The 19599-nt window shown below is 40.0% G+C and overlaps 1 protein-coding gene across 11 annotated transcripts in view; it reads right to left on the bottom strand.

Annotated features, from left to right (window-relative positions):
- The window catches only part of LOC109048680 (band 4.1-like protein 1), a 240614-nt gene that overhangs the window by 30575 nt on the left and 190440 nt on the right, over positions 1-19599 (bottom strand). For 4 of the 11 annotated variants that reach the window (XM_042733367.1, XM_042733364.1, XM_042733369.1 and 1 more), the window contains 5 exons: positions 19092-19118; positions 11878-12027; positions 9399-11033; positions 1695-1745; positions 225-566 (listed from right to left, as the gene is read on the bottom strand). In XM_042733367.1, coding sequence (XP_042589301.1) covers positions 225-566; positions 1695-1745; positions 9399-11033; positions 11878-12027; positions 19092-19118 — 2205 coding nt within the window. The remainder of the gene's footprint in view (positions 1-224; positions 567-1694; positions 1746-9398; positions 11034-11877; positions 12028-19091; positions 19119-19599) is intronic. The other 7 variants (XM_042733365.1, XM_042733366.1, XM_042733368.1 and 4 more) reach the window with 7 other exon arrangements.

Below are 19599 nucleotides of genomic sequence, written 5' to 3'. Positions count from 1 at the left end.
ATTGTGGATGACTTTTTGATTTAGGAATTTCCTATAAATTAAATAACAACACAATGAAGTAAAATGAAAATTACAAAATATGTTACCAAAACATAAATGATATTCAATGAGAGAAAAAAGGCACAAAACAATTTGCAATACGATAATGTAGTTTAAATTATGTAATGAAATGTCACAATTCTGTAGATCTCTTCTGCTCTTATGGAATATGAACTCGCCCTTACAGGTTCTATATCTTGGTGCCCACGACCTTCAAGGAGATGTTCTCTTCCAGGTGATACATCTTGCAAATTCATGTGACAAGTGGAGTAAGACCCGGGAGTGTTGTCAAAACTCTCCCTGCCCAGCTCTAATTTGTCCTTCTCAACCAGCTCAGTCATGCTTCCAGAAAATTCCTCCACATCACTGTGTAAGTCCATAATGACAGTGAAATCCACCTCAGCTTCCAGGCTTGAAGTAGAGCTGACAGTCATACTTGAACATTTCCTCTCGATGGCCAGGTAGGTGTCCTTCAAGCCAGCAAACTCACAATTATAGTCGTCTTCCAGGGAAGAGTGAGATTGCTGCTGTTGAGGAAAGAAAAGGGGTAGCATTTTTCTACATTACATAATGAAACAAACTGTAATGATGGAGATATGCAGAAAACATAGGTGTGATTTTGAGCAGTTGATCATGCTTGAGTGAAATGATCCAGTGTAATGATCCAGTCATGATATTATATATGTTGATGCATTCTGTTCTCACAACAGGTAAATATTATCATATGGTTTGCAGTAGGCATGTGACAGTTTCAAATTTTTATATTGCGATAATTGCTGATGAATTTGTCACAATAAACCAGTGCTGTATTACCACAGAACTTAAGTACACTGCTAAAAACAGGTTAGTAAATAAATAAATAAATAAAAAAATAATAAATATTGTGTCCTCTTAATGTTTCATTAATTTTTCAAATAAAAATAACTATAATCATTTAAATATAATGACACAATAAACTAAAAAAATGAGGCTATAATGTAAACAAATGATAAAAAACCATATCAAATAAAAATCTGAATAGCTTTTTGCAAACATTTACATACTGTTTAACTCCCTGTATTTTGCCGGACAAACTGTTGTCAGAAACAGAAAATGGTAATGCTGCTTTAGGTAACAGTGGTAACTGCTATATATTTGATGTTCTATAAGTGCCACCTACTGTCAGACAGCAATTTTGTTGAAATATTTTTAACCAGTTAATGGAAAAGAAGCCAATGAGCATTCTAAAAAAACTTTAACAATTAGTATAATAAGGAATTATTCATGGTATTTAAGTGCCCACAATAACAATCAATTGCATGCTCATTACAGCAAAATAGGCTACCATATTACCAAATACCGGCACATGTCTAGTTTGTAGGAAAAAGGAATTAATTGACCAAAGACAATTTGCATGCATGATTTTGAATTGTGACATCTTTTTTAAGGTTACACAAACAACAACAACTACTGTCAGAGGTCATTCTAATTTTCTAATCATCCTGACCACTAATTGAGCAGGTTCACTAAACTGTCACTTGGAACACCTAAAAAGTGTTCGCAAGCATGCTTTTAATGTAATTATTCTAGTGTTTAAAAGAGCCTGAATAGAAAATTAAGTATTTTTTAAAAAACAAAAACATGCAAGAACATGCAAACAGTGTGGAATGAGACACCTTAACATCATATTGTGGGTCTTCAACAGTAGAAGCAGTGGACAGTGGCTCCTGCAAAGGAAAAGCACAACAAGAAGGAAAGAGAAGCAGTCTAAAATTAGCTGTGTTACTGAAGCAAAACACCAGCAAAGAAAGACATATATTTGCAACCTAAACACACACACACACACACGCATTTAAATCACATTGTAAGTGACTATAAAATTCTCTAGTTCTTAAATATGATTCCCCTTCAAGGGAACACCAGACTGTGTCCCCTAGGGACACCTGAGGACTTGCACGACCTATGAGTTATCTGTTTGGGAGAGGAGCATGCGTGTTCAGTGCTCGAGGGCATTGAATGGATTCATTGCGAGAAATTCTCAATGAAAAAGCTCAGATTGTGCATGTCTTTATCCTCCAGACGATAGTCGGCCCTGAGCAGGGTCTGGTTATGGAACAAGAAGTGAAAGCCCTATTAGAGAAGGAGGCCATCGAGGTGGTCCCTCCTCAAGACAGGGAATCCGGATTTTACAGCCGGTATTTCATAGTTCCAAAGAAGGATGGGGGGTTGCGTCCGATCATAGACCTGCGGGTCTTAAATCGATCAGTTATGAGACTGAAGTTCAAGATGCTCACGATCAAGCATGTTGTAGCGCAGATCAGGTCCGAGGACTGGTTTGTCACAATAGATCTCAAAGATGCATACTTCCACATATCCATCCCTTCCACAACACAGGAAGTTTCTGAGGTTTGCTTTCGAGGGCGAAGCTTACCAATATCGAGTACTTCCCTTTGGCCTTGCACTCTCACCCCGCACGTTCACAAAATGTGTAGATGCGGCTCTGGTCCCCCTGCGTATGCAGGGCATCCGCATTCTCAACTACATCGACGATTGGTTGATTTTAGCTCAGTCAGAGCAGGTTGCGGCTCGGCATCGAGATGTCGTTCTCGCGCATATGGGGGAGCTGGGTTTGAGACTGAACGGCAAGAAGAGTGTACTTTCTTCAGTTCAGAGAACCACCTATCTAGGCGTAGTATGGGATTCGACCGCGATGCAGGCACGATTGTCCCCTGCTCGTATCGAGTCGATCCTCATCTCAGTCGAGAGAGTCAAAGAAGGCCAGTCACTCACTGTCAAACAATTTCAGAGATTGTTGGGTCTGATGGCAGCTGCGTCCAACGTGATACCTTTTGGCCTGCTGTACATGAGACCCCTACAGTGGTGGCTCAAGACCAAGGGATTTTCCCCGAGGGGCAATCCACTTCGAATTATCAAGGTCACGCGGCGCTGCCTTCGTGCCTTAGACATGTGGAAGAAACCTTGGTTCTTGAATCAGGGCCCAGTGCTGGGAGCTCCTGGTCGCCGTGTAACACTAGCGACGGATGCTTCCCTCACTGGTTGGGGTGCGGTCATGAGTGGCCACCCTGCCCGCGGTCTGTGGAGCGGTCGCCATCTGACATGGCATATCAATTGTCTAGAAATGCTAGCAGTTTATCGTGCACTGAAGCACTTCCTCCCAGACCTAAGGGATCACCATGTGTTGGTGCGCACCGACAACACATCGGTGGTCTCTTACATCAACCACCAGGGAGGTCTGCGTTCGCGCCCCTTGTACAAGCTGGCGCACCAGATCCTTGTGTGGACCCACGCCAAACTCCTCTCACTCAGAGCAGTATATATTCCTGGGAAACTGAATGTGGGAGCAGACATACTGTCGAGGCAGGGGCCGAGGCCCGGGGAATGGAAGCTTCACCCCGAGGTGGTGGAGCAGATATGGAGAATTTTTGGTAGAGCTCAAGTAGACCTCTTTGCAACTCAGGAGACAGCACAATGTCCCCTTTGGTTCTCTCTAGTTCATCCAGCTCCCCTGGGGACTGGACGCTATGGTACAGACCTGGCCGAGGCTTCGTCTGTATGCATTTCCCCCTATTGCTCTGCTCCCGGGAGTTCTGGCGAGAGTACGCCGGGGACGGGGTCCGTCTATTGTTAGTAGCCCCGTTCTGGCCGGGCCGAGTATGGTTCGCAGATCTGGTCTCGCTCCTCGACGGCTCTCCTTGGGAGATCCCGATCTGGGCGGACCTACTCTCACAGGCGCAGGGCACGATAATTCACCCTCGCCCGGAGCTGTGGAAGCTGTGGGTGTGACCCCTGAGGGGGCGCAGTTCATAGCATCCGGTCTCTCAACCGAGGTTGTTGAGACCCTCCTCCAATCCAGAGCTCCCTCAACGAGGAAACTGTACGCCCTGAGGTGGAAACTCTTCACCTCATGGTGCAGAGACCGCCAGCTAGACCCAGTAAACTGCCCAGTTGGTACAGTTCTGGAGTTCCTACAGGCCAGGTTCTCTGCAGGGTTGACCCACTCCACGTTGAAGGTCTACGTGGCGGCCATTGTGGCCTACCACGCCCTTCTCGATGGTCAGTCTTTGGGAAGACACCCATTAGTTACACGTTTCCTCCGCGGTGCGCTGAGGCTGAGACCTCCAGTACGGTCCCGTATTCCCCCGTGGGACTTGGTTGTGGTGCTAGAGGCCTTGTGCAGACCTCCTTTTGAGCCTATTCAAGATATTTCAGACAGACATCTGACACTCAAAACCGCCTTTCTGTTGGCCATTACCTCTCTGAGGAGAGTAGGAGATTTGCAGGCCCTCTCAGTGGCCCCTACATATCTGGACTTTGCACCTGGCATGACCAAAGCGTTCATATACCCTCGAGCGGGATATGTTCCTAAGGTCCCCTCTGTCACACCACAACCTGTAGTGCTGCAGGCTTTCTGTCCTCCTCCCTTTCGGGAGCCCGACCAAGAGAAGCTAAATTGTATGTGTCCAGTTCGAGCGCTGGACGCATATGTCCACAGAGCTGCCCTGTGGAGAAAAACAGACCAATTGCTTGTATGCTATGGTCCCCCCAAGAGGGGTTCTCCTGCTTCTAAGCAGTCTATTAGTCGTTGGATAGTCGAGGCTATCAATGCCATCTATGAGTCCTCTGGTCGTCCCCCGCTGTTGGGAGCCAAGGCTCACTCCACACGGGGTATGGCGGCCTCCAAGGCCTTTTTGGCAGGTGTATCCATGCTGGACATCTGCAACGCTGCGGGGTGGTCCACGCCCTCTACATTTGTAAAATTTTACGGCTTAGACATGCCGGTCACTCCAGGCGCATCCGTCCTCTCGTCCTAAGCTGTGCTCTTCGGATACACACTAGGCAGGGGTTTGGGAGTCTGGCAGCGTTGGTACTCGTTCCCCAAAGCGTTCGACGCAGCTCGAGTTCCTGAAGAGGAACGTCTCTAGGTTACGTATGTAACCCTAGTTCCTCGAGGGAACGAGACGCTGCGTCTCGGAGCCATACCCCCCGGCACCCCTGCCGGCGCTTGCTGGTACTCGAAGCTGATGCCAGCTGCGCGGCATGTGCTTTTATAGCTTCCTGGTCGCTTACGTCACCCCGCCCGTGACGTCACGCTCTTCCATTGGACTGATTTCACACGATATTCAGAGTCGCTCATGCTAGACGCGTTCCCCAAAGCGTTCGACGCAGCGTCTCGTTCCCTCGAGGAACTAGGGTTACATACTTAACCTAGAGACGTTATGTCGAAATAACGACTTAAGTCGAAGTAATGACTTATTATGTCGAAATAACGACTTAAGTCGAAATAACGAGTTATTATGTCGAAATAACGACTTAAGTCGAAATAACAACTTATTATGTCGAAATAACGACTTAATATGTCGAAATAACGAGATAAGTTTCCTTTTTTTTTTCCTCCACCATGCGGTTCAGGGCTTCCGTAGTGGGGGGAAACTCACATTATGAAATACATTTTTTTTTTCTCCAATGCATGTTGGCTACCATTATTGCCACCCCTAGAAATTCTTATGAGTAAAATATCTCTGAAGTATATTCCTATTTATAATTACATTTTTCTTTTTAGTACACCATGGTGATTATGAACATGAAATTGTCCAGCCATGACTTCCTGTTCCACAGGATTATAAATATGTGGAACACAAAGGCCAAATTAGAATATAAAGAATATAGTTCTGATGTGCAGAACAAGATTGTTGTGCTTCACAAAATAGAAAGTGGCTGTAAGAAAATAGCTAAAGCATTAAAAAAAAAATCCCCATTTCCACCATCAGGGCAATAATTAAAAATTTCCAACCAACTAAAGATGTTATGAATCTGCCTGAAAGAGGACGTGTCTATATCGTCTTAATGCATGGGGAGGAGAGTTTGAGTGGCCAAAGTTCAAAGTTCAAATTTATTTCTAATGCACTGAATAAAACAACAACATTGACCATAGTGCTGTACAAACAGTAACACAATAAGCAGAAGACAACTTTTAAAAAGGCATCACATCCATATAATTAAATAAGTAATATAAAAAGAAACCTTAAAAAAGACAATCAAAATACATCTTAAATAGGATCAGAAGAGATATACTAGCAACCTTCGCACTTATCTATGATCGAATTAAATCATAAAAAAGATGTTTTCAAATGGCTTTTAAACTGACAGTGCATCGGTACGTCCCTAATATATAGCAATAGGCTGTTGCATAATTTAGGGGCAGCGACTGCAAACGCGCGATCCCCTCTAGATTTCATCTTATACCGAGGAACAAGAAGTTTCAGTGATTGAGATCATAGGGATCTTGTTGGCTTTTGTTCCTGAATAGATCAGCAATATAAGATGGAGCTAAGCCATGCAAAGATTTAAATACAAATAATAACATTTTAAAATTAATCCTAAAATAAACAGGCAACTAATGCAATGATTTTAACACCTAATATGATCTTATTTACAAGTGCCTGTAAGCATTCTTGCAGCTGCATTTCAGACTATCTACAGTCTGTCTAAAACTTTAATATAGCGAATTACAATAGTCTAATCTCAAGACGATAAATGCATGAATAACTTTTTCCAAATCTGGGATAAAAAAAGGCTTAATCTTAGAGATCATCCTCTATTTGAAAAAAATCTTCCTGGCAATTTAATTTATCTGCTTGTCAAATTTTACTGTGTTATCGCAAATCATCCCCACAATTTTTACACGTTTCCTAAAGGGGCTCAGGGTCCCAGCTTAATTTGAACTGCGTTATCAAGTTCAGAGGGACCAAAAAGAATCAATTCCGTTTTCAATTAATTTAGGCTAAAAAAAAATGTATAGACATCCATGCCTTGACATCATTCAGACAGGCCAACAACCTTTCCATAGCAGTGGAGTCATTTTACTTAAATGGTAAATACAATTGTGCATACTGTACAATGACAGTACAAGGACATACTGTATTTATGCAGAATCAAACCTAATGGGAGCATATAGAGAGAAGAGAAGCGATGCTAACACAGACCCTTGAGGAATACCACTTGATAAAGGTGATGAAACTGATTTACACCCACCCATACAAATGTTGTGGGCTTATTTTTCTGCCGGAGGTCCTGGACATCTTGTTCAGATGCATGGCATCATGGATTCTATACCATTAGATAAAAAATCTAAACCTGACTGCCTCTGTAAGAAACTTATAATGGACCATGTTTAGATCTTCCATCAGGACAATGATCCAAAACGTGAACAAGAGAAAAACATTTATTTCATAATGTAAGTTTCCCCCACATTATTTTACTTCAATGAAAGCTTTACATTTTTTGAATGAAAGATCAACAGGATAAACAATGCAGATTTATTTTCACAGCCACCTTTGCTCATATTTACCAAGGGTGCCAATATTAGTGGCGGGTGGCATTGTACTAAGCTGCTGACGTCATCAAGACGAGGACGTGGATGTAGTTGGTTATGACAAGGAAAGTGTGAGCACTGGGTCATCCCAGGATGCCAGCCCCACATCCAGGGAGATATTGGAGGTTATGGCCCGTGCTACTAAGAGACTGGAGTTGGTTGGGGACTGGAGTTGGTTGCATTTTTATAGACCCACCAGGCGACCTGCTGAAAGATCTAGATAAAGGTAAAGGTAAGGGTTTGTCCCCTGAGGCAATGAAGGAGCTGCACCACAGATCTCGATCTCCATGCTACCAAGCAATCGGCGATGGCGCAATGGTAGCTATGGAGAGCCATCTGTGGTTAAATCTAGTGGAAATTGGGAGAAAGGAGAAGAACCTTTTCCTTGATGCTCCACTTTCACCCTCTGGGTTTTTTGGCACATCCATGGAGGTGTTAGTCGAAAAGTTTAGGGAGGCGAGGGTGCAGTCTACAGTCTTCAAGAGGTACATCCCTCATCATTCTAGACCATCTTCCAAAACCTTTGAGGGGGCTGATCCATCTCGGTCAGAGGATCACAGACATTACCAGAAATCTAGCGTGGCAACTCATGCTCCTCCCCCTTCCAGGAGTAGAGCACACAGGAGGCGTGACACTAAAGAGAGTAGAGGGTATCTCACAAAGGAGACAGAAAAGAGGCGTGCTGACAGCAGGCACTCTGTTTCCCCTTAGAACTTAGTGCTGGGTGTTGGCCCTTTCTCTCATAGGCCGCCCCCCATCTCCGGTGTATGTTTACCACAATTCTTGATGGTCAGGCATGCACCATGGCATGGCGTGGTTGGTATTTCGTTGCCCAAAGTGTCCTCTAGGGGACGCAGTGTGAAGTTCTCATGAAGGGGAACATTTTGGTGTTATGCATGTAACTATGGTTCCCTAAGAGGGAACGAGACACTGCGTCCCCTTGTCATGCCTTGTGCCTGCTTGTGTTATGTCTCCTTCAGACAAATAAGTGGATGAAGTGCATTACCGGCACCCTCTTATACTTCTGGGTGTCCTGCTAATGATGTCACAGGGTGCGTGGCCCAATGGGATTGGAGTGTTTTCACACCCCAAAGTGTCCCCTAGAGGACGCAGTGTCTCATTCCCTCTCGGGGAACCACGGTTAGATGTGTAACCCGAAAGGTTCTTGACTTGATATTTTAGAGGATAAAAACATCACAATCTCATTTAACACGCGGGGGTTCTTCATATCACCTAGTGGGTTTTAAAAAATAAACCAACTAGTATTAAAAGAGATTTTAAAGAATCAAATAATTCACAAAAAAGTAAACATTTAGTAACAGAAGTTTAACAGTGTAATACCTATAATGTACTACCAACATTGGGCAAAAAAAAAAAAACCCTCATAAGTGACAGATTTAGAATGCTCTACTTGGGGAGCAACTCCATGTGTCACAAACAGCACTACTCTCATAAAGCGTATGGAATACTTGACTTACAAACTGATGGACAGGTCCCCTGCATCCACCACATATTCTATGCCCATGCTCATCATGTACCATTTATTGTTTAATGTGACAATCACCACAAAAGCTTCTGTTAAGGGTTGACTGCTCAGGGTTGTTGTTGTTAGTGTTTCAAAAATTTTCAAAGGTACTGTGTAATTTCACTAAATGTACTATGTAGAAATGGGCTATCAAAGCAAATGGCCAAAACATTTTAACCTCCAGACAATTATAAAAATATTGATGAAATAATTTTAATATAAATAGATATTATTGGTGTAGTCGATTGCATATTAAACAGAAAACTACTCATTAATGGTTAAACTATAGGCTTCTCTAACCCCTCTCTTCATGGGCAAGCAAACAGTGATTTTACATGTACTGTAAACACAAGTATGTTTACATTATAAAAAGGAAAACAATGAATGTGTGAATCAATCTTAAGTTTGTGCAATACTTGTTTGTCCAGTGACTGAAAATTAAAAAAATGCCATGTTGATTACCGGAAGGTTCTTTTTGTTGACTTCAAGAGTTGGGTCTTTGCTGAAAATATGACTATTGCGCAGAAAGAGACCTGATTCTCTTGCTTTCTTTGTTTTGACTGGAGGTGTTGGAGGGGTATTTTTTTGGTTAACTGTCTGTCTGGAGAAGCGAAGTTCTGAAATTCTCTCATCAGAATGCAGAAGATCTCTGTGGACTAATCTGCTGGTATGTTTTGTAGAGTCTTCATTCCGTATACCCCTATCTTTTGGTGAACTCTCAAGACTCTTTATCGCTTGATGCTCTGAGCACACACAGATGTCCTTGATAGCTAAAGATAATTCCTGACTTGTATTACCTTTCACTAGACTTGTGCAGTTTGCATGGAAATAGCTAGTGTCCCTACTTTCGAACTTACAGGGGTCAAAGTGTCTCACAAAAGACTCATTCATACTGTATCTTTTAAAATTTCTTTTCATTAATTCAGAGCCTTGTCCAATATCTAGGTCATCTTTGTAGCCTTGGCTCCTCACTCTCTCAGGTTTTAATGGAACAATTCTTGTTATATCTGTTCTCACATGTTCAGTAACTCTCTGGCTAGTTTTTTTCAGTTCCATGCCCAGTTGGATTTCTGCAGATTCTTCCAGTTCAAAATTGCTTCTTTTCTTTTCAAGACCCAAATCTTCTGTTTCTTTCTTCTTTGCTTTAACAGATTTCGCTTCATTCTCGCTATTATCAATCATGTTGACTTTCATGACTTCAAATCTGATATCAGTCTTGACACTTTTCTGCTCATCTTTGCCAGGGCCACTGAATGAATCTTGGGTTTCTTGTTTGCCTTCAGTGTTCATAATCTTCACTTCGTTGGATAGCTGCTCTTGACATTCTCCAAATTTTCTTGCTTGAACAGACTTTCCTGAATCATGCAAACTTTCATGCATCTTTCTTGCTCCCTGATTGGGAATCTGCAAGTTTTTCCCCATTACTCTGTCAAACTCTGCATTTTCTTTAATCTGTGTTGCAGCATATGTATTTGTGGCTGGCCGATTTAGCTTTTCAGCCATGGATGATGTCAATGTGTGTCTTGTTGTGCTGAAATTTTCAGGATGACAGATCACAATCTCCTTTATAAGTTCAGTATTGTTGTCCTCATCAGACTCTACACTATCGTGTGTGATGTTTGAACCTTTGGCTTCTGTCTCATACACAAAGTCCCTTGACTTCCCCAAGTTTAAGCTTTGAGGTCTTTTTTCCCTTCTGACTTTATGTTGAGAACTCTCCTCCAGGATGTCTGTAATGGTAATCTTGTTGTTAGGCTGAGATTTAACAAGTGGTGTAGGCTCTTTTTTTGATATTTCATGAGACAGTTTAGATTTAATCTTGGTTGTGGCATCTTCGCCTGTGATGATATTTTCCTTAGATTCACTTGACTTGTCCATTAGTGATATTTTTGAGGATGCAAAAGTCTTCATGTGTAATTGTGTTTCATCACTGTCCTCTCTCATTAGGTCAACATGTGTCATCTTGGTAATTTCCTGTTGTTTTTCTGTCTCCTCCTTTTGAAGGGGATCAATGACCAGAGAGGGTGAAGGTGTACTAGATTTGTACTTTCCTTTCTCCTCCATTTCATAGTCGAGTAACACCCGTTCTTCTGAACCCTATTTAATCATATAAATTAAAATTGTTAGTTCTTTAACTTGTCATCAATCAGTAACCATTACTGAATTTTAAATGTCAAAGGAAACTCAGGTGAAGTTATTAGAGTCTTCTGGATGAAGCCTTCCACCGAGAGGCTGTTGTCAGGTTCCCCTACCCCTGCACCAACAGCCTCCTGATAGATGGCCAGCTCCAAGAGAAAAAAAAAAAAGAAAAAGAAAAAGAGGATAAACCAAACATCATCTTATATTATGGACATTTAAAGAGCAATTTAAGATGTTGAAAGAAAAAATAATGAAAAAGATAAAAGAAATAGCAAAACAAGTAAAATTATTATAAATAATGGGATTTAACACAGCATATAAACAAACATGAAAGCATGAATCAGTGTAATGAAAACACAGCAGCAATAATGACTTGGGCAACCATTAAATACAATAGCACAACACAATGCAACATAGTGGACAACTGAATATAAAACATTACAGATTAGAATGTTAAAGCAACATGACATCCATGTCAAATCCATTATATCCGGTAAAACAAAAATCCAGCAAACAACAATTAGTATGGAAATAAACACAAAACACACACCACATAATACTTTCTCTTTTTACCTTTACTAGACTAGTCAATGCAAAATTGCTCCAAAATGTGTAACTACTGAACTGACACTAAGGATTTTCCTTGTCAGTTGAGGGAAAACACATTGCACACAATCAATAAAGTGTTTACAGTATGATGCACATATACATGATGATTGCAACCAAACAAGAAAGTAGAGACTAAACCAAGTATCAGCACATGTATTAATATTCTGTCCTAATGCAGTATTTCCATACTCACTGCCTTCTTCTCTGGAGTCCCATCTGGGGATGTCCCTGACAGACGTTTTTCCCGGTTCATCAGTTTACTGTTGGGCTCCCTCAGGGCCCTCTTCAGCTCATTGATGCTGGCTTGGTGCTTCAAGAGAACATCCTCTGATTTGTCTAGAAACTACAGAGAGTACCAGAGAAAGAACATCAGTGATCAGGAAAACATCTAGTAGGATTTTAAACATTCATATTTTCATCCATGTGTTAAGAGTAGTGCTTTGCAACGATAAAAATGTTTAAATCACGATTAATCGCATGATTGTCTGTGATTAATCGCAATTAATCACATTTTTATGCACAAAAATAATAATGCATTCAAAAGTAGTGTATAGTGCACTTTTTTCATTTAAAAGTACTGCTATATGAACAAAAGTGCAATAACATTTGTTTTGCAAAAACTTTAAACAAATAAGGTGCTTTTTTACAGTAGTATTCCTTTTACATAGTAGCAGTTAAAAAAATTCTTGTAAATCTCAACTTATAACATTAATGTAATTCAATTAAATATAAAACAAACTATTTGTTACTGCCAGGACATTAACATTTTTATAGAAAATATTTTATAGTTTGTTATAGAAAAACAAGTTATGCTCAGAGTCCAGAGCCTCGATCATAACATTATAACATTCACCTTCCAAGTAGAGATCTGCATGATCGTGGGACCAAACACAGCAGAGTGCGGCACGGGACAACGGGTATGGGCAGGTAGAGACTCGTGTGTGTGGGATACGGGAGAATAATTAGGGTGTGCTCACACTAGGCAATATTAACCATGCCAGAGCATGTTTGATCCCCAAAGCCTGGTTCGTTTGACTAGTGTAATCGCTCTGTTTAGCAGTCCATGGCTCGGTTGGAAGAGGTGGGCCAGAGCGGTTCAGTTATATATAGAACTTAAACTTTCATGCATCTTTCTTGCTCCCTGATTGGAAATCTGCAAGTTTTTTCCCAATCTGCACGTTTTTTCCCAGATTTCTGTCAAACTCTGCATTTTCTTTAATTGGTATTGCAGCATATGTAATTGTGGCTGGCTTATAGTTATATATAGATCAGTGAGTGTGTGAGCGCTAACCGCGCTTGAGCACAGATCTTCTGATACGTGCTGCATGTTTGCCTGAATATTTCTGAGCTGCAAAAGCTGCTGATATATCTGTAAAAGCAATATATTGTGAGAGGGCCCTGTGTTACCATGTCCCATACGACTCAATGTAATAAACCACGAAGTTAACAAAACAATGCACTCCACTGTGCTGAGCAAGAGCATTTCTCTGCTATCGGAAATTTCCTATTTCCCACTTATGAAGTCGTGATTACGAGCTCATTGCATTCTTTTCTGATAAAAATAACAGTGGTTTGTGAATGTTGATGCTTAGCCTAAATAATTTGATCGGGAGCATTCCCTTCCTGTGACCCATGATTTGTCTGTATGTGTATTCAGAGCCAGTAAGCAACAGACTTTCATAATAATAAAATTTGCAGTAACCATGTTATGTGTCCAAAAACTGATTTGGTGTAATGTTCATTGAAGCTTGGTATATCATATAACTATTTTGTTGTTAATAATGTACTTTACCGCGGAATATATGGGTTCTTCTTTGGAAAATTAGACATTAACTGACACAAAGTATAAGAGTGGGTGATTGTGACGAGTGGGGCGGGGCCGAGAGCCGTGGGAACGGAGCGAGGCTGGTGGAGTGATTGGGAAATGAGCGACACCTGCTCCACTCACCGGTCTCGAGTCCCACGGAGGAGATTGGGAGAATACAAAAGAAGAGCGACGACAGTGAAGGACGAGAGAGGACCAGGCCTGGGTTTTATTTTGTGTTTTATCTTTATTTGGTTATTAAAGTTTTATTTGAATGTCCGCCGGTTCCCACCTCCTTCTTCCCGTGATTGTGAAGTTTTTATATTGTTACAGTGATATAACTTATATTCTATATCATAGAATGTTACAAAGCCAACTGTCACGCTGTGCCTACTCCAGCAGTGTGCAGCAGGGAGAAAAAGGAGAGTCCAAAATAATAACAGACTTTATTTGCACAAAGGAAACCACACGTAGGATTGACTATCAATACCGGACAAAGAACTCTGAACAAAACACTCCTTAAGTACACAACTTAATCAGTGGAAGACGAGACACACCTGGAATCAAATTGGAAACAACCAGAGAGCAGGAACAGGAAGTCCAAAGATGGGAATAGGAAAACAGAAGGGAAACTAGATCTAAAGGCACACGGGACACGTAGGAAACTAAACAAAACACACAGAAAATTCCATGGCATGATATAATGGCTGGCAGACTTGGGAATGCCACGGCCTGCGGGCTAGACATCAGCGCGGTCCACGGGCTTGACAATCGGTGCTGCCTGCGAGCTGGTTCTGGCTCGGGGCTGGATGTTCTCCAGACACCGGAGGATCCCTTCCCTCCAGCTTAGTCCTGTGGTGTCTGAAAGATCCATGAGGTGATGGTAATTGGCCCGGTGCCAGAACAGAGAGTTGATGGTGCCGTCATCTAAAGCCATCGCTACAGTGAGCCCGCAGAACTCCCTGACATACTCGATGAAGGGGAGATCTCTATGGACTAGGGCAATGAAGCGTGCCGCAATCTCCATAATCGTGGGGGAGGGCGGGGGAACTAAAACACTTTCAAAAATGGAAAAAAACTCGGGAAGAAGAGGTACCGCTCACTTTATGTTCTGGTCCGGTATTCTGTCACGCGGTGCCTACTGTGTCGGAGCGAGGAGACAAAGGAGAGTCCAAAATAATAACAGACTTTATTTGCACAAAGGAAATCACAGGACATAGGGATTGATACTACCATCAGTTCTAGATGAAGAACTCTGAACAAAACACTCCTTAAGTACACAACTTAATCAGGGGAAGACAAGACACACCAGTAATTAAATTGGAAACAATCAGGGAGCAGGAACAGGAAGACCAAATATGGGAATAGGAGAACACAAGGGAAACTAGAATTAAAGGCACACAGGACACGTAGGAAACTAAACAAAACACACAGAAAAGTCTATGGCGTGACACCAACATACTAGTCCTTTTTTTAAATGTATTATTATGTAATTGGCTTGATGTATTATTATGTAATTTGCTTGGTTATCTATTTATATTTATATAGCGCTTTTTGCAATGCAGATTTACAGCTTTACAGTATTAAACAGGGAAATAGTGTGCCAAATTATGATGTGAGTAACTTGCAACTCCTTGCCATTAAGTCAGCCCTAAAAGAGAGACAGCACCCTCATTGACTATGTCTTAAAGGGGTCATCGGATGCCAATTTTCCACAAGTTGATATAAATCTTTAGGGTCTTTATGAAAAGTCTATAACATACTTTGGTAAAAATTTCTCAATGGTGGTGTAAAACAACACCCTTTTTTTAGATTTATTTTTGGGGTTTTTGCCTTTTATTTGATAGGACAGTAGTTTGACAGGAAACGAAGTTGGAGAGCGAGAGGGAGGATGGGATCGGGAAAGGTCCGTGAGCCGGGACTCAGACATGGGACACCTGAAGCACAACGGCGCTACATGTCGACATGCTGCCCACGAGGTTATTGGTGCCGGAGACTGTTTACTTTAGCCACATTTAGCCGCGAAAATGGCTAACTAGCACATTATTAAGAAAGGCAATTTGCAAAGATTTATAAAATAACCTTATATTCATTTCTTCTGTAGGTGAGGCTGGATCAAAATGATTTGAGCGAACCTAAACGCATTTAAGTAGATTGTGGGGTGCATTCCCTTCAAAAACAAAATTAATCAACTTGAGTTTCTCAGATGTCAGGAGTGAATGACGACTGCTATGTTCATTATAACATCCAACAACAGAACACCTCAGTCACTTATGAGCCATTCTTGTCTACCTCTGCTTCGGTGTCGAAAAATGGTGGACTGTTCACAGATCACTCAGGGTGGGTCTAAGGTAAAACGCTAGTGTCAATCAACAATTGTGGGAGGGACCTGGATCTGTGTGACATCACACAGACAGTGTGAATGGCTTGATATGAGAAAGGGGAAATGATTTAAGATTTAAAAAAAAAAAAAAAAAAATTATAGGGTGGTTGTGTACACACACTGCCAACACACATTTCATGTCAAACTACTTGTAAAAGTGCATGTCACATCCAATGACCCCTGTAAGGAATTCAAAAACAGAGGCCCTGTCTAAAATGTAATCCCCTGACACCTCCAAAAAAAAAAAACTTCCTGCCTCCAGGAAACAGAGCAAGCATCAACAGCATAAGCCTCGACATCCCATACCTGACTACACTAGTCATTTGTGTGAGAAATGCACCAATCAACTGCTTTAGAACAAGTTCTGCTGGCCTTCCCTTCCGTAGAATTAGAGGTCGACCTTTGATCGGTTTTGCCTATTAATTGTCGCCATTAGCTAATTGCTGGAAAAATTGGTTATCAGCAAAAATCCATTCCTGATTGTTTTTCCAGGTTGCATCCATCACTGGAGCAACTGAGAATGGCCCCTGTCATTATACAGTATGAGAGCAACCTCTAGTGGTTAATCACTGACTTTGCTGCTTTAAAAAAAAAATATCATAAAATTATATGTGAGACGTGAGCTGCACAGAATGGCACACTTCAGATGAGGATTTAAAACAGACAACAAAATGATGTGTATACAGTACATTACAGTACATGTTTCCACATAATTTTAAATTAATTAATTTGTTACCTAGATGCTGCATTAGTGGAGAGCAGCAGTATGTTTGCCGTCAAGCCTCAGAGGATGCTTAAATTAGTAGTACTTGAAGCGGTTAAAACAAATGTGACATGCAAATTATTATTATTATTTTATTTATTTTTTTACGACCCAACTATTGTCATCTATTTGCATTAGCTTATTTCCAGCTGGACACTTTTACACATTCATTACTTTGAAGCTTATTGATGTGAGAAAGAAAGCTAATTGTTATGTTCATGTAGCCGGCACAAACAAATCAAACTCATATAGGCCACTTTTTGTTCATTCTTGAAGTTAACTTTAACCTGTTTGGTGATAAAATAAACTTGAATTGAATGTAACACCTCCTGTGTGTTGTCCCATTTCTCATCAGTTGTATGACTGCAATATTTTGTTATTTTGATTAGATAATCATCAAGTGTTCTAAAATAGAGGGAAATAAAATGTGAGAGTATAAATACAATATGCATACCCTAGAAAAAATGTGATATATTTAAAATACATTTCATACTAAGTATAGTTAAAATCTATTAACATATTTGCTGACAGATAACTCAAGACTTACTGATCTAAAAATTATAATTAAACTTTATTTGGCATACTACTTGTGCACAATGCACATTTCTTAATATTAAGTCTAAAATGTGTTTTTAATGTCACTTTTGATGAGAACTGTATGGTCTTTGAATAATATCGGTCAAAGGAATAGGTAAAAGTTAGCCACAGTTACACTGTAACACAGTTACAGTAAATGTGTATTTTGTCAGCTTATTTAGGTTAATAATATCCAAAAAAGCTAAGGAAACATAAAATCAGGATGTTCAAATAAACAAAAATCTCACCTTTCAAAGCAAACATTGATAAGCATGTTCCAGTCACATTCATCACTTTGTGGTTCCCTTAAACAGTTCCAATTTGGCCTGTGCATATTTGCAGCACATTTCTGTATTTGTCTGTGTTGTGAGCATTTGCAGCACATTTCTGTATTTGTTTGTTTTGTGAGTATTTGTGTACTGAAGTTCAATTAAAGATATGCTTAGTGTATTTGATTGTGCTAAAGTGAAACTATTAGCAAGTACCCTTCGGGAACACTTTACATATTTTGCATTTAAAGACCGATATTATTCAAAGATCATACAGTTCTCATCAAAAGTGACATTAAAAACACATTTTAGACTTAATATTAAGAAATGTGCATTGTGCACAAGTAGTATGCCAAATAAAGTTTAATTATCATTTTTAGATCAGTAAGTCTTGAGTTATCTGTCAGCAAATATGTTAATAGATTTTAACTATACTTAGTAAGAAATGTATTTTAAATATATCACATTTTTTCTAGGGTATGCGTATTGTATTTATACTCCCACATTTTATTTCCATCTATTTTACAGTGCATTTCTGTTTTTTGTTGTGTTGTGAGTATTTTCAGCACATGTTGTTAAATTGATGAAGATGTTTTCTTAATTTGTAGGTGTTTTTTTTCTGTTTGCATGTGTTATTTTCATTTGCAGTGTGTTGAGCTTTCTTGGCCACCGTAGACATAGGTACATCTTGCAACATGGTTGCTTGAGAAATAAAAAGCCATTCACTGCATCAGTTATGGTTAAAAGAATTGTTGCCAAACATACAACATGCCAGAAACATATTAATCACTGCAATAATGATGCAATCTTATACCCTTTTGAATTTGCTTATTTAAATCCAGACAGGGACTTTTTTTCCGCCACGCAGTGTATTATGGACTTTATAGTGGTAGTACTGGATGCCTTGAGAGAGAGAGTGGTTTGATTCTTGTTTTGACTCATTTGAGACACAGCCCTTTCTGTAGCCAAGCAAATCTATCTTCCACTGTATGTCTATAAATTATACAGCACAACCTTTTCTGGTTTATTCCTTTCTGCTGCAGATAACTGTCATACTACCCTAGTAAAAAAGTAATATAGCTAAAATACATTTAATGCTAAGTATAGTTCAAATCTATTAACATAAAAATTATAGCTAAACTTTGTTTGGAGTACATTTCTTAATATTAAGCCTAAAATGTGTTTTAATGTCACTATTGATGAGGATTGTATGATCTTTGAATAATATCAGTTGTTAAATGCAAGATATTTAAAGTGTACCTAAAGTATGCTTGCTATAGTTCAACTTTAGCATAATCAAAAATACTTAAGTATACATTTAGTTAGACTTCAGCATTATTTCCCCACAATTAAAGTGCATTAAGTACAAAATTAGTTGTTCCAATTTGGCAGTCTTTAAGTATACCAGTTTAGTATACCAAAAGTAGAATTGCAGGGTATTTTTACTAAGTACATAAATACTTAATGTAACTTGTGTATTTGTAGTATACTTAGTGTAATATAAATGTATTTCAAATATATATAAATAACATTTTAGTATATTTATTTTTCACTAGGGTAACTAGCTCTAGACAAAAACATGTTCAACAGAAGAACCTTAAGGAAGAGATACCTCCTGCTTGTGTAGAGGTGTTGAATCCTTTTTCAAGTGTAGATGACAGGTAGATGAAAGCAGTAGAGATGGGGAATAAACAGGATCAAGGTTGATGTTAGTTACAGACAAGGTCAGGAGAGCAAGAAACACAAGAGCAAAGCCTTCTACAAGAGCAAGAAAAGATCAGGATTAAACAGGATCAGATAGGAAAAAAGATTTTTGGAAGATTTCAGTTAGATGTATATATGGAACATCATCTTTACGCAGACAATGTACACAACAACTTTTAATCCAGTGAAGTAACAGCACATATCTGGAGACGTTGGAGTAATTAGAGAATAATAAAATGCCCCAAACTAGAGCAGGTGTCGGCACTTTGGCATGGAGGTAATCATTGGCATTTGAGATACAGAGATAAAAAGGTATATTTCATTTGGATGGATTTCCTTGCACATGCATAATGATCTGCATTTTAAGGTAATGCTTTCTCGTTGCTACATAACCTATACAGAAAAAGCGGTTAAAC

The sequence above is a fragment of the Cyprinus carpio genome, chromosome B11 (assembly GCF_018340385.1).
Source record: "Cyprinus carpio isolate SPL01 chromosome B11, ASM1834038v1, whole genome shotgun sequence".
In the NCBI taxonomy this organism is placed as follows: Eukaryota; Metazoa; Chordata; class Actinopteri; order Cypriniformes; family Cyprinidae; genus Cyprinus; species Cyprinus carpio.
This window is presented reverse-complemented; position numbering and strand designations above follow the sequence as displayed.